Genomic DNA, 15,803 nt, shown 5'->3' on the forward strand with positions numbered 1-15,803 from the left:
TATAAAAGGTGGGCTGAGTACTTTTTGGATATAATACTGAAAATAAACATATTAGATTTAAAAAAAGTAAAAATTTTCACACCATTCTCAACAAAATAGTTTCATTTTAAATACAAATTGATTTTTTAAATATAACTGAACAGCTAAATTAACCATTTAATTAATATTTAATATAGCCTGTAAAACTTTATTTAAAAGTAAATAATATATACTGAAAATAAACAATATGGCTTTAAAAAAAAAATAAAGATGTTCACAGCAGTCTCAATAAAAAAATATCATTTTATATATAGATTAATATTTTAAATAAAATTGAACATCTTAATTAAATTGTTACGTATACTTCTTAATACATAAACTATAACAATTTATTTGCAAATAAAAAATAACATATTAATATTTCTTATGGTTTTAGAGTTCTAGAATATTTACGATATTAGCAAGCCAATTGAAAAATGCTAGGTGATCATTAATGTATATTAATATATATGTAATATATACATATATATATATAATATATTTAATAATTATATTGGAAAATAGTAAAAAAATTATCAATACAAAGTTTTTACATATTATTGAAAATTGTTGTTTATAAACAATTACATTATAATAAAATAGTTTACTGAATAGAGACTAGAAAAGAAAATAAATAATATACTATAAATATTTAAAATAATTCAGGTTAAATGTATTTTATATGCATAGCATATAATATAATAATTTTTCAAATTTCATTGTAGAATCAGTCAATGCAAAGTTTTCTTTTTATAAATAATTTCAAAATTTTGACTAGGAAATTTTCTAGAACTTAATTTTACTAAAATAATAATAAAATAAAAAATAATTTTTATATTAGATGTTAATATGTAAATTTCCATTTTAGGAATGTTTCATTCTTAAATGATAATTAAGACCACTTTTATACGAATACTTATTACCACAATACTTGCAACCGAAACGTCCTCTCATCAATTTTGGTGAATCCAATCTAACATTATCTTTAGGCATCATTAGCAAAGAATTGCTAATATCAACATCTTCTTCATCATTTTTTGCAGTTTCTGATGAATTTGCTTCATTAATTTCAGTTTCTTCTTCCTCATCATCTTCACAATCAATAGTCCAAGTATCCATTTCATCAGATCCTTCACAGTCGATTGTTTCTTGAGTTTGTTGATTTCCATCTGAAAGCTGCAACGGATTTATTTCCGAACTTGCCAAACTGACGTCATTATCCCGTGAGTTTAGTTGGTATCTATTTTCTGTATCTAATTTTCCATCTAAAATTTCTAATTTTCCACAACTTTTACAAGCATACGGTTTACGTAAATGTGTCTCACTACGAAATTCTTCCTTGCAATAATCGCAACGATAATAACGATGCCGTTTTAAATGATTAGACAAATGATGTCGCTTATGAAAGCGCTTTCGACAGAAATCACAAAAGAATGGCCGTTCTTCTGTATGTGTTGTTAAATGTACTTCTCGTTCCTTTTCGGAAGTCATGATTTTTCCACAAACCATGCACGGAAAAGTTGTTTCATTTTCATGAAGCACTATATGACTAATAAGTTGAAATTGTGTATGGTAAGTAGCATCGCAGAGTTCACATTTTATACGCCTTTCCTTGTGATGTGTATTCAAATGATAACGTATTGATGGCTTCGACTTAAAACCCTTATGGCACACTGCACATGTAAATGGTGTCTCATTTGAGTGTTTAATCATATGATTACGATATAGTGAATAATACTGAAAGGTTCTTTTACAAATAGCACAATACACACTGCCACGTATTTGGCGACGTTTAAATTTGATGCTTTCGTTAGCTGATTTATCTTCCTTATTTGAATCATCCGGTGCAATTAAAAGTTGATTATCGAAATCGTCATTCTCTTCATCTGTATTGACTGAGATATGAGAATTATTATTGCCAACTTGCTGCATCTCTTCCTGAATTTGATCTTCTGATGTAACAGCATCTTTTTCCATATTTTGTGTAGTTTTCTCATTTGAAACAACATTATTTATCTTAATAGGTATTCTAGTAGATCGAATTTTGCTCTCATCACCTAAATTATTTCTGACTTTGATTTTAGCATTTCCACTAACATTGGTTTTATTGGTGCGAGCAACATTACTTTCCACAACAGTTTGTTTTATCTGAGCTTCTTCTTCTTCATCGTCATCATCATCGATTAAACTGACAATTACATTCTCATCATTTGGTTGAGAAGTGATGGTAGTTTTCTGCTGTTGTTGTTGTGTTTCAATTTGTGCTGTAGTATTTTTTTCTTTATTTTCAACATTGGCAACTAGAGAATGTGAAATAGATCGGCGCTTTGAATTATTTTGGGATAAATGCGATTTATTAGATGGAGGGGTCTCATTGTTTTCAGTGTGAACGCTTACATCCAAATAAGTATTATAGTCATAGAACTTAAATAATAGAAAATTTTATTAAAATGTATTTATTAGAAAAAAAAATTAATATTAATATAAAAACAAATTATATTTTTTTTACTAGCAATATAATATTATATATACTACATATATTGATTTATTATTTGTAACTGACTAATATTAACTTAAAATGTTATAGCGATACTAACGTTCCGGAAAAAAAAATTGAAAAGTTTAGCAGAAATATTTAGCTACATATCTTAGTAACAGATCGTTCTGTCTTTTCATTGGTAAAGCTTTTTGAAATAAAATGACTATTGCTGCAGGATATATTCAAAAACCTTGCATACATCCTATTCTATAAATGAAAGAAAACCACTGTAAATAACTGATAGACCAATTTCTTGCTACAATGTTCTAAATTTTTCAATATTACAATACGATGGAATTAATATCTTTAATATTTAGGCTTTATATGGGACTCCACACTTGATTTTTAAATTACATGTAAACAATGTACTATAGACGATAGACAATCATAACTCAGCATTTGAAAAAATATGATAATAATGGAAGTTTTGAGCTTTTGAGTAATATTTTATGCTGCTCGACTTGGTAGAGTAGACAAACGAGAGTAAATAAAGGCAAATACGCTACTTGAAATGTCTATAACATAATCATAAAGAAACATAAACATAATAAAATAGAGATGGTCTCAACTAGGGTCAAAAAAACCTTATTAAACTTCCTTTTATAGACTACTAAAAAAAAATTTCAGCTGAATGATCATATTCTTTGAAAATATTCATTCTTTTGCGAAATGATCATAAATAAGAAAATAAAGATGATCCCAATTACGAAATGGTCATATCCTTTCCAAATTTGAAATATACATATTAATATGTCGATTCACTATATAGTATGAGCTAAAACGTTTTTAAACACTTATGCTCTCTATAGATATATAGAGAGCATATATCTATGTATATCTAACAACTGTAAATTAAATTATTTACTTCAAATATATAAATAAATAAAAAAAATCATAATTTATTTTAAATGCAGATTTATTAAGAAATGTAAAATTTGGAATAAGGGTTAAAATATAGTTAAGTAAAAAACATTTGATTTAAGAAAAAAATTATGCATTAATATTATTTATTATAATAATATTATAATAAATTATATTTTATGATTATTATAATTATTATGCTGATAACTTTAATATTATCAACACAACATTGATTGATTACATAGTTAATAAAAAAACTGAATAAGTATAAAGCAAATGTAAACAAAAAAACATATCTCTGCCTTAGTTTAGAGCGGTGTGAACAGTTTCCAAGCAGCTCAATTTTATTTAACTCAAAGAAAATATACGCTTGGATAGCATAGGGCATAACTATATGCATTTAATACACATAGTTTAGTAATGTGGAGGTTTCAATATATACACGTCTTATAATATCCTTTATTGTTATTACATATTAATTTATTAAAAATTTGTGACATTAATTGAAATATGCTAATCAAAATTATTACAGCCAAATTTTAATACAAAAACAAGTAAGCAAGCTTAACTATACCAAAATTCACTTAAATATAAGGTGAAATCTATATAGAATTTTTCAAACTATGGAAAATACTATAATAATAAATTAATAAAAAATTATAAATTAAATAAAAAAAATTATTTAATATTAGCATCACAACGTTTTTGTTACCTCAGTTGAATTGTGTGAAGAGCTTGTTTGTTGGGGATAGGTTTTACCGTGCTGTTTAGAGGATATAATCGGTATTATTTCAATAGCTTTGTTGTTTGTAAAAGTTAGTCTTCTCTTAGCGTCTGTATTATTTGAGAAAAATTTATTAATATGACTGTTATTTTGACTGTTTGAGTCTTCTTTTGAACTTCCATAATCATCATTAAAAACAATATCATCGTCGGAATCTGCATCATTTGTCTGTTCATGGTCTTCTACCAAATGTTTTATTTTGATGTGACAAATAAATTCTCCAATATCTCTGGTGCTTTTGTTGCAGAACGAACATGTAAATGTCCAATGTCTCGCAGCGATATTGGCTACGAAAATTTCACCGCAACGAATTGGTTTTTGTTTTTTATTTAAAATAGGAGTGGATGAAATTGATTCGCATATAATTTTATTATTAAACGAATTGTTATCAGTTTTGCTATTTAGCGCATTTTTTTTTGTGGCAGGGGACACCCGAATTGGCGTTGACCGTACTCGAAAGTTAACTTCATTATCCGTAGTCATTTTGTTAGCTTTGTTGTATTGACCATTTTTGGTTTCATTTATTCTGTTAAAAATAATTTGTCCGCCTTTAGACATTTTAAATTTTTTTTCTTTATGACAATGAAATGATTTTATCAAATTAAGAATCAATTATTAATTCCATAATTTCTAAAAGAAATTTATTAATTTTCACAAAGGATAATGCTACAAGAATTTTTCACTTCTCCCTGATTTGTTATTTCCTTTTTTTGTTTTGTGTGGGGCATACTGAGAAAATAGAACATGAGAGAATTTACAAAGGTGCCATTTATTTTTTTTTTCCTAAAATTTGAACACGTCTAAATTACAATAAATTCGTAAAATTATTTATCAACAAAATTTTATTAATTTTCTCCTCTTCGAAGCAAATTTATAAAAGATAATTATTAAAAAGTTTTATTTTAAAGTTTGTGTTTTGTATATCAAAGAAGAATACACAGTCAATCAAAACAGTAAATATGGCAATGCTGTTCTCTATATTCCCACAAACTATCAAGAATTTATTCAATTTTATAAACTTTATTTTTTTGCATATATAAATGCTTGGAACGTCTAAATATATGTAGTAAAAAAAATGACATCAATTAATATCAATTACTTAACATATATTAAACAGAATTGTTGTGATTCTAGCAATAAAATAACAATGAAAACTGTTTTTTAACGTAATAAATTATATTTGTTTCAATTTTCAGGAAATTTACATTTATACCGTTATATATACTAAATATTAATTAAAATAAAATTGTGAAATTTTTTAATACATAAGTACACGTTTCTCAAACATATTAAAATAATATCAATAATTATTTAAATGCCTTAATCTATGTTTTTCTAAAGCTTCTTGAACAATGTCGTCTGGTGACTTCGTACAAAATTTGAACGGATTTATATTGATATTTGCTTTACATTTTCGTATGATTTTAAATGGTGTAGTCTTTCTGTATTTCATGCAAATTACTCGTCCCAATGAGGACGGCCGATGCAGTAAGGGAGTGCACTTCATATTTGATACATCTAATTGGCAATATTCATTTGATTCCACTTCAATTCGATCACAATCAACAAAAGGAATGTGGAATTTTTCAACAGTTTTTATTTTAGCGGTTGACTTGGGCTTCGAAACTTCAGCTACGTTAGCTGTTCTTAAAGCTATTGTTAAATCTATGATCGGTGACGTTGGAGTTTTCGTTGCTGGTTCTTGTATTTGTACATTTGCCAAATCGTTTTTAATTTTTGTTAAATCAGCGTCAAACTGATTCTGATCTATTGTTTTTAATGATGGCAGATCAAATTTGGTTTCGTTTTTATCTGTTGGTTTTTCAGTTTGTGATGTTTGAAACTTCGGCAACTTAAATTTACTTGTTGATGCAGTGTTATTTGATCCGTTTTCATTCAGCTGATTAAGCAAAAATTTATTTAAATCAGAAGACATCTTAATATCTGACCAATTCTGTATTAACCTACTAAGTCAAGTCTACTAAAATGTGAACACACACGGTGGAGTTAAATTTGTTACACCGCTGCTTTTAATTCTGGTTTTTATAATTTTAAATCCGTCTTAAAAAAAATATATTGAGAAAAACGTTAATAAAAATATTTTTTATTTATTTACAAATTTTTTGTTGACAATAATAATACTATCATATGGAAAAAAACATGAATTCAGAATAGTGTATTTACACAGCTACAGTTTTACACATGGCTACAAATATCTTCTTTCTAAAGCATAATTAGTTCAATTTTATTAATTAATTGTATGTTTGCCTAAAAAATCATTTAACAAAATAATAAAAAATTATGTTGTTGTAATTTAAAACGAAATGCCTTTCTATTGAAAACAATAGTTTATATTAAGAATTTTGTTTCATTCGTCAAAACGGATTTTAAAAATCAATTTTATATTAAGCCATAATTTTCATAATTTTTTCTCACAGAGTAGCAAAAAAATATTCGCAACTTATGACAGAAAACATGAGAATCAATAACAATGCTCTTAAAATCTTCAGAGTAAGGTTATACTCGCAAAAATTTTACGTCTTAATTTACAGAGCAATCAAATTAAGTCTATTGTGAATGTTCATTGGAAATATGTTGCAAAAAAACTCCAAGCATCCGTTGAAATCATGTGAGCAATTCATTTACTAATAAATTCAAATACATAAATAAATTAATTTAAATACATAAGATAAAAATGCTAACCATTACTCGCGATATTCCAGACAAGATTAAAATAAAATTGTTTCGACATTTCATTTAAAGATACTATGCAGAGAGAAATTGTCCTATGTATATATTATTTAATTAAATCTTAATGCAACTTGATTTTCTGATAGTATAAATACGCTTCGATTTAATATATAAATTACCTCAATACAAGTTCTTCCTTCGCTAAGAACAACTTCGACTTGAAAGATGATGTAATATTTAGGAAGTCTGTATTCAGATATTTTAAGTTCTTTAGTGAAAATCCTCCTATCCACCCGTCTGGTGCTATCATTATTTATGATTATTTATCTTTTAATGAGGTTTAAATGCTTTAAGATACCAACAAAAAAAAAATTGTGGCTTAAATCTTTAAATTATTTAAAGCTTTTACCAGAATTTAGTTTAATTTTACGTTGTTTGTTTTTCTATTAATATATATATATTGCCTTTTATAATTCATCTTAATATCATATCCAACTTAATAAACTAATTATGTAATTGCAATATAATAAAAACTGTCAACACTGCAATGTAGTAAACATTTGTAATAAAATATGTATTCTATTTCAGTCATAAAAAAGTCTATTTAATAAATAATGAGTTCAGCATTTCGTTAAAACTTAATGATTACAAATTTTTTACATAATTCTTATTAAAGCATTTTGAAAATAAAACATCACTTTATTGCAATTTAATTACATTTGTTTATTTAATAGAGATTATATAAAAGTTATGCGTGATCCATACGACAAATAGGTCCTTCTTCGACCATTTTTAAGTCCACTTTAGGTCCAACCATATCTCTTATATTGTTTATGCCATACTTTATCATAGTTGGCCGTTCTAATGATAATCCCCATGCAATAACATTCACATTCTCTGGTATTCCCATTGGCAACAGTAATTCAGGCCTGAAAACACCTGAATTACCGACTTCAATCCATTTGCTTAAGCCTGGATGGAAGCAGAATATTTCCATACTAGGCTCAGTGTAAGGATTATATGCTGGTTTAAATTCCAGTTGTGTTATGCCCAGCTTACGGAAGAACTCATACAAAGTACCAATAAGATCACCTAAAGTTAACCCCACATCTGCTACAACACCCTCAACTTGATGAAATTCAGCTAAATGTGTAGCATCAAGTGTCTCATTCCGGAATACTTTGTCAATGCTGTGTGAGTAAAAGGAGCAAATAATATTTAATTATATATACAACATGAATAATAAATAATAATAATTATTAATTCTTACATTACATGCATTCCAAAAAGTATAAGATATTTTTACGTTGGCAGGTGCCATGAGATTTAATATAAATTATAAAAAAAGCATTATACAAATATTCTCCATTTTTAAATGTCATATATACTAAAGCACCATGTATTTAAATAAATGAAGAAACATCATCTCATTACAAAGTTTGTTATTTTCACTTTTTATCGTATGACGGAGCAGTCATTATGGCACGGTGGTAAGCCCGAGTCCACCACCTCTGAGATAAAGAGTCTGTGTATTTACCGAATGAACTCCCCGAGTTTAACTAAGATCACTTAAGCTATCATAAACATAGTCGTGATAAAGATGGTTTTTGATTCACATTACAAAGGAAGAATGAGAGGAAGTAGAGTCAAACTAACTGACTAGAAATATTATAAATCTATAGATGTTAGATTGGCTTTATTTTTTATAAATTATTGGCATGATTTTGTTTTTTGAGTTTTTGTCTAATTGTACAGTATCGTTGGTAGCAGAAATCCCAACCAAATTTCGGGGGAGTATGTAGGACTTACATCGTACTATAATAATACAACATAAAAAGGATATAAATGATAATCAAATCATTATGTCACATAATTTGGAATAACTTATCAAATTATAATAAATTATAATAATAATAAATTTTCTTTGCAGAAAAGTAATTACTGTTCATCTCTTCTACAAGTGACCTAAAGATATTTGACATTATTAAATTTGATAAATTATTATAGCTGACGTGACCTTATGGCCCGATCAATTACTTAACATATATGTTATGATTGTTTCTATAATGATACCAAAATAAAAGTTATGAGAGAAGTTATGGAGGTATGAACACAAAATTACGATTAATAAATATTTACATCTGAACATTCTAAATACAAAATAATAATTTACTTTTAAAATTTTTGGTCAGTAATGTATGAATTTAAAATGTGTGAATATTTTTCAACACATACCTAAAATATTTGGCTGGTCGAAATCCTTCTGGGGAATTTGCGAGCTTATACAGCATTCGTGCACTTACTGCAGTGGTATGTGTTCGCAATAAATTCTTTTGTGCCTCCTCAATTTTCCAGTCATACCCGTAGCCTTGAGATCCATAACCTCCATGAGAATGCACTTCCTTAACGCGTTGTAAATAATCTTGAGGAAATTTATAGCTTTTAGATGGATAATTAATAAAGAAAGTATCGTGCGCATCCCGAGCCGGATGTTGCTGAGGCTGAAATAGTGCATCAAAATTCCAGAAAGATGATTCTACATAGTTATTCGTTGGCATTTCTGCAAATCCCATTTCTAAGAAAATTTGTCGAAATTCTGTACGCACTTTCAGCAATGGATGCAAGTGACCCCTTACCGGTGCAGCACCCAATGCATCAAAGTTATATGCCTTAAAGTTTAAATCTTTCCACAAACCACTCGCCAGCATATCAACGGTTAGATCAGTTTCCAGTTTGGTCAAAGTTGTTGCAAACTCTAAACCTTTAGTTAAAATGAAACTTTTTGTCGTTATTTCTTGTAAAAGTTTACGCTTTTTATAATCCGCTAATACATTTGCAGCTAAATCTGCTTTGCCATCAGCTATCGCAATTAAATTTTCCTTTACGCTGTCTACAATTTTATCCACTTTACGTTTAACTAATGGTGGATTAACAGATTTATCAACCAAAATCCATCCTTGTGACATTGCTTTGCTAAAACCTACTTTAGCATTAGGACTAGTTTGCATTAGCGATGCTTGTGCAATACCTTGCTCTGGTATGTTCGCATATACAACAGCTTCATGACTGCCTTGCTCTTTAACTGATTTTCCTTCGTCTGTCAATTCAATGGTTTTTCTTGCTGTTGGTTCTGCAACAACAAGATCGCCATGCGCTTGTATGCTTTTTAATGCACCAATGATTTTTTGGTGATCCAAACCAAAATGTGTGGCCAAATCGAGTGTATCAACACTGTCATTACTCTCCAAATATTGAAGAATTCTTTCTGTTAGCTCCGGATGCATCTTAATTTCTTTCCCGGTTCAAACAAATGCGTGGTAAAATACACGGCGACTACAAAGATACCATTGACACATCATGTGCTGCCAGACTAAATAATTCAGAAACGTCATACTTGATAAATGTGGGTAACTTTTTTTTAATAATGTATGCAGAAATTTTATTTTTGCAACAATGATACATTCTAAAATTCATAGCACTTGGTGTTATCAACATATATAACTATATCTCTTTTTATACATATATATTAACTTATTTTTTTAATCCTTAGCAGTGAATATATTCATTTTGTAGCTTTTTTGCATATTAATCATTAAAAATGTTCAAATGCTTCGGTAAGTGATGAACAAATTATAAATTAATAAGGATTTAAAAAATAAATCACAACCGTTGATTATTTTAAAATGAAACAAAAAATTTACAATAAATTTATAAAGTGAAAAATTTTTATGCGTATTTTTATTCAAAAAAGTTCTAATCATATTAATTTTATTTTACATAAACGTAGATAGATGCATGGTATATAATTTTAAATAATATGTAAGACCTTATTTCAGTCAAAGTCTTCTGAATCAGAAAATGTATTCCGTGATATTAATACAACTTAATATGCAATTAAAGAATAAAAAACCTAAATAAAATTGTGTCATATACTGCAAATCTTAATTTCAACGAAACAATAACGAACACAATTTTAAATTTAGTTATATTTTTTGCTTACTTTAAAAATTATATTTTAATAACTTACAAGCACATTAATTGTGAGAACTTTAACATTTATTATTATTATTCTAATATAAATTAATTTCTAGCAAGGATTTGTTATGCTATTTACAGCAGAAATAGTTTCTTCTCTGGCTATAGGTGGTGTGTTTACAAAATCATATGTGAAGTTATCAGGTAAGAATGATTTATATGTAGCATTATGAATTAACTCCACAATCACCTTCTTTGCTTCCTCCTCCTTCTTAATGAATTCCTCACTATCTGGACTGATTTCATCACTTTTACGTTTAGCATTTGTTTCTGCAATATTTTTTGCTAAACGTGGTTCATTATGCATTATTCGGATATGATGACTCAATCCAGAGCTAAAATTGAATATTTTACCACAATATTTACAACTTATTATACGTTTTGGTCGCGGCTCATGTATTTTCATATGTTGTGTTATACGTAACGTTTTTTTTCCGCATACCACACAGGTTTCCGGCACACGTTCCTGATGTCGGGCTTTATGCTCTTGTAGTAAATTAAATGTATTATATTTTCTTCCGCATATGTGACACCTAAAATTTGGCATATCTATATGTGTTTGTACATGCTCTTCAAAAATAGCGCGACTAGAAAAGTTTCGTTTACAAATTTCACAAGTAAATGGTTTTGAAAGATGTACTTTTTTCATATGTGATTCCAATAACAAAATAGATGATAACTTCTTATTACAGACCTTACATATATAACCATCGGGATAGTGTTCTTTTTCGATATGTTCTTTTAATTCAGTTATACGATTAAATAATTTATCACAATCTGAACACTTGTGTGCTAGTTTTATTTCACAATCTGATTCCATATAATGCGTCCGTTTATGAACCGACAAACTAAATGCATTACGAAAAACTTTATTGCAAGCAGGACATGTTCTATCGTTTAATTCGTTAGTTTCTGTATCTTTAGATTTGTCTTCAATGATAGGGTCTTCATTTTCTTCTATTGTTGCATTTGTTGCTATCTCTGCAGCTGGTTGACTTGGTGTGCTCGGTAGAAGTGTTATTACGGTTTCTCCTATTATTGTACAATTTAATTTTCTAGTAGAATTTTCATCGTTTGACGCGATTTTGTCCTTTTCTTTTGATAGTTGTGCTGGTGCAGAATTACTTTTCTTTATTAAATTTTCTGTCAATTTCTTCATACTTTCAGCTGTCGCTCTTGTTCTAACTTCTTCCTCTTCTTTGATTTTTTCATACAATTCGGCTATTTTATTTTTAACTGCTATAATCTTAACGGTTTTGACATTTTTCTTTTTCTTTACAGGCTCTAATTTGTATTCCTGAAATATATAAGCTTTTTAGTTAAAAAATTAAACATTCCACATTTAGTGCTCTTACCTCAAGCTTTGAATAATCAATTAAACTTTCATAATCTGTAGGATTTGCTGTGATCACTTTTCTACCTATACCAATTTTTTCTATTTTTATACTCTGCCCAACTTTGAGACCATCATCCTCATCATATCCATAAAAGTCTCCAGAATTGCTGTTCTCACTGCTCGTTTTGTTAACTTTGTATAAATGTTGCATCTCCTGTTCAACTTCAGCGGCTATTTCATCCGCTTCATCTAACTCAGAACACAAATCTCCAACTTCTTCATAATTGTAATCAGTAAATTCTTCGTTATTTTCAAATTCTTCGACATCCTCGATTGTATCACTATGGCTATCAATTAATTTTTCTTCGTTTACAGATGCAGATGACTTAACCTTATCCTGATCCACATTATCATTGAGGTGTATGCTTAAATGCTCACAATAAAAGTAAATATCATCATATGCTTCCCTACAGAACGTACAAAAAAATTTCAGAACTCGCAGAGATTCACTAAAAAATATATAACCACATTGCGTATCATCCTCTAACAGATGACACGGTTTTTTGTCCGTATCATCAGTGTCCGCGGTATTTATTGCGTATTCAGAACTGACACCGTTTTGTTGAAATGTTATGGCACTCATCTCTGCATTGCACTTTATTATTTATTTTTTAAAAATTAGAATTATTATTAAATCAAAGTACGTCTCCAAGCTGAAAGCAAAGAATGCAAATGTTGCCAGACTAAATTTCATTGTAGTCAACTACTTTGGCATAGATGTATCGAATTTAAAAATTCGGTTTTGACGTAAAGGTGCGTCGACATCAGAGCATATATGAGCGAACGAATGTTTGCACAAATGCGTTCGAATTGTTGTTGGTGTGTACGAGCAAAAAAACTTTACAGCAAACTAAAACCTGATACAGACAATGCTACATGTATGCAAACCAAGTATGCCATGCTACTACATCGCACTATGTATATTCAAGTGTGCATACAAAATATCGGTCTGTAGACATGTATTCGGTAAAATTACATCTTGATTCAAAGTGTATAGCAAGTCACATACTTGATCTTTATACTTAGTGTGCTTAAACGAACCAACGAAAATTTGTAAGGCGGTGTAGATGATAAAGTGAATGGGAACGAACTCATTAGGTGAGTTTGCTAGTACTTCGCTGCAATTGCGTTTGCAAATTGTTAACACATTTAAAGAATGTTTTAACATATTCTATGTTATAATGAAGTATTTTATAATTTTCACAGTGTTGTCTTTTATGATAATATTTTTATCACCATGGTTTTTAACGACCATTATAACAGCATGGGTTATATCCACAATTTAGTTTAAAATATTTAAAATAATCAACGGAACCCAAATTGCATAATAAATTGGATTTCTTATATATTGAAGTTAGTTATTTGAATTCAAATCTTATGTTCACATATTCTTTCAATGATTCAAGCAAATCAGAACACACTTCAGGTACAATCTGGGATATGTTATCTGCTTATATCATAATCTGCTTCGATATTCTAAAACTAGTAAAAGAATCTCCTCCAGTTGCCAAAAATCTGAGAGTGCTGGAGTTATACTTTTTCTAATCCAATATATCTTGTTCCAATATTTTTTAAGATATCAATTTTAAAATCTTATTGAAGTACATATCGTTTAACATTCAGTTCTTTTAGAAGCGGTGTGGATTTACGATTCCTTATGTTATGAAACTTAGAGATCCAACATTTACGTTTTCTTTTTTGGAGCATTCAGATACAATTATAAAAGCAGCGTTAGCTATAATGACGTTATTGCTCATATCTTTATATTATGATTACATATATATATTGTAAATTATACAATAGATATCACCTAGCAAATGTAAGCAAACGAAAGATCGAACTCTACACGAATTTCTTGCCAAACGCAAATTCTGCCGAATTTTAACGAACACTACACATCTATTCGTTCGTTCGTTCGCAAGCGTCCGCTTTGTGTGGATGCCCTTTAAATCAACATACAATATATTTCTGATTTTTATTCACCATACTACATTCAACACACATATTCAAATAATTGTTGAATTACTGTTAATAATATGAAAACAGTTTTTTTATGTTTATAATTGTTTATTGTTCACTTTTATTAGTAGAGGGTACAAAGCTGTCAGTGAATGTAAAGAAAATAGTTTTTATTGGAATGGTTTTATTAAAAATAGTTTCAATATGCCTAATAGCGTGTGATATTCGTGTTCAACTTGTAAATCTCTAGATTAAGTTACTTTTGTCATTTAAAATGCAAGCCAATATTACCACCATTCTAATGTGGTAATTATACATGCAAATTTTATTAAAAATAAATAGAGAAATAATTCAGAACGAAAGCATTTTTCAAATAAAAATAAATTGTAAATATAAATGAAGCAGTAAATGAATTTAAAATTTCTTTTCTAAACTCGATTAATTCAATAAGTTCAAAATAGAAATGCAGTAATAGACAAATGTTTTTTAAATTTTTTAATATATATTTTAACAAATTTCCCTTTGAACAATGAGAGAACTCGGCAGCGTATCATATTGAATAGCAAATTTCTAAAAAACCAATTGATTTTTATTTCCTTTATTCAAGTTCAAAAAAATTAAATATATTAATATAAACAGTTAAACTTTACTTAGGTTACAATTGCAGACTCACGTAAAATAAGCTAAACATGTTATTAATTTATAGCATTTTCGATTGGTAAATCTGGATTGAATCTAAATTTACTCTCAATCTGTCAAATTTTATTGCCCAATCGAACATTTTTAGAGTAATCTAAAATATTTGTAGTTGTGTTAGTTAATAAACCAATTGAATTGAAATGACCAACTTAACTTTTTTCATGTGTATTTGTACACAACATTCGCCACTAATTCTTTAAATTTACTTTTTTCCGTTTTTGCATGTGGTAACAAATTGAAAAATATGTTTTCATCTACATTTGATTTCATATTTTTTTTCAAAACGACAGTCAAATACATAAACAAACACGTAGAAACATATTACATTTTTTTATCTTTCAAACCATATAAAACAGATTTTATTTTTAGGGCAAACTTGCTACTCTGACAAAATATCTGGAGTGTTATAAAATAATTTCGAGTGTTATACATTAATCTCAAGTGTTATACAAATTTACCAGTCGAGAACGCCATAAAAATCCTGTGCAAAATATTGAATTTTTTAGAGTTGCCATTAAAAATTATTAGCAAGGAATTCAACATATGGAGTTAAACGTTGGTATCCCGTTTTTAGCGGGCAGTTTTATTTGGACACACATTAATGTGTGAATTGTGGGAATGTTTTTGTTTGGCTATTTTAAATTTAAAGAAAACAAGTATTAAAACAAGCATTTTGGTTTAAAAATGCTTAGCAATGTGTAACATTGAGATATAGGTCTTTCTACTCAACCTATGCTTCCTATTATATCCAGCGCAGCATCCTCTATTCAAACATTTGTATTTATTTTTTTTTTTGCTGAAATCTTTGACATATTCATTTT

At 28.3% G+C, this 15,803-nt stretch overlaps 2 protein-coding genes across 2 annotated transcripts; both read right to left on the reverse strand.

Moving 5' to 3' along the window:
• Nucleotides 1-854: 854 nt before the first annotated feature.
• Nucleotides 855-13,053, reverse strand: LOC119666619. Its single transcript, XM_038075900.1, has 8 exons — nt 12,284-13,053; nt 10,986-12,225; nt 10,921-10,940; nt 9,129-10,135; nt 7,648-8,083; nt 5,665-6,102; nt 4,131-4,787; nt 855-2,442 (listed from the first exon to the last, which is right to left on the reverse strand). The coding sequence occupies exons 1-8, from the start codon at nt 12,905-12,907 to the stop codon at nt 883-885; spliced, it is 5,982 nt and encodes a 1,993-aa protein (XP_037931828.1). The 5' UTR covers nt 12,908-13,053; the 3' UTR covers nt 855-882.
• On the reverse strand, nt 7,592-10,265 carry LOC119669773 (phenylalanine--tRNA ligase alpha subunit). Its single transcript, XM_038079792.1, has 2 exons — nt 9,129-10,265; nt 7,592-8,083 (listed from the first exon to the last, which is right to left on the reverse strand). Exons 1-2 carry the CDS (start codon nt 10,175-10,177, stop codon nt 7,642-7,644), a joined length of 1,491 nt encoding a protein of 496 aa, XP_037935720.1. The 5' UTR covers nt 10,178-10,265; the 3' UTR covers nt 7,592-7,641.
• Nucleotides 13,054-15,803: the final 2,750 nt, after the last annotated feature.

This window comes from Teleopsis dalmanni, chromosome 1, assembly GCF_002237135.1.
Source record: "Teleopsis dalmanni isolate 2A chromosome 1, ASM223713v2, whole genome shotgun sequence".
In the NCBI taxonomy this organism is placed as follows: domain Eukaryota; kingdom Metazoa; phylum Arthropoda; class Insecta; order Diptera; family Diopsidae; genus Teleopsis; species Teleopsis dalmanni.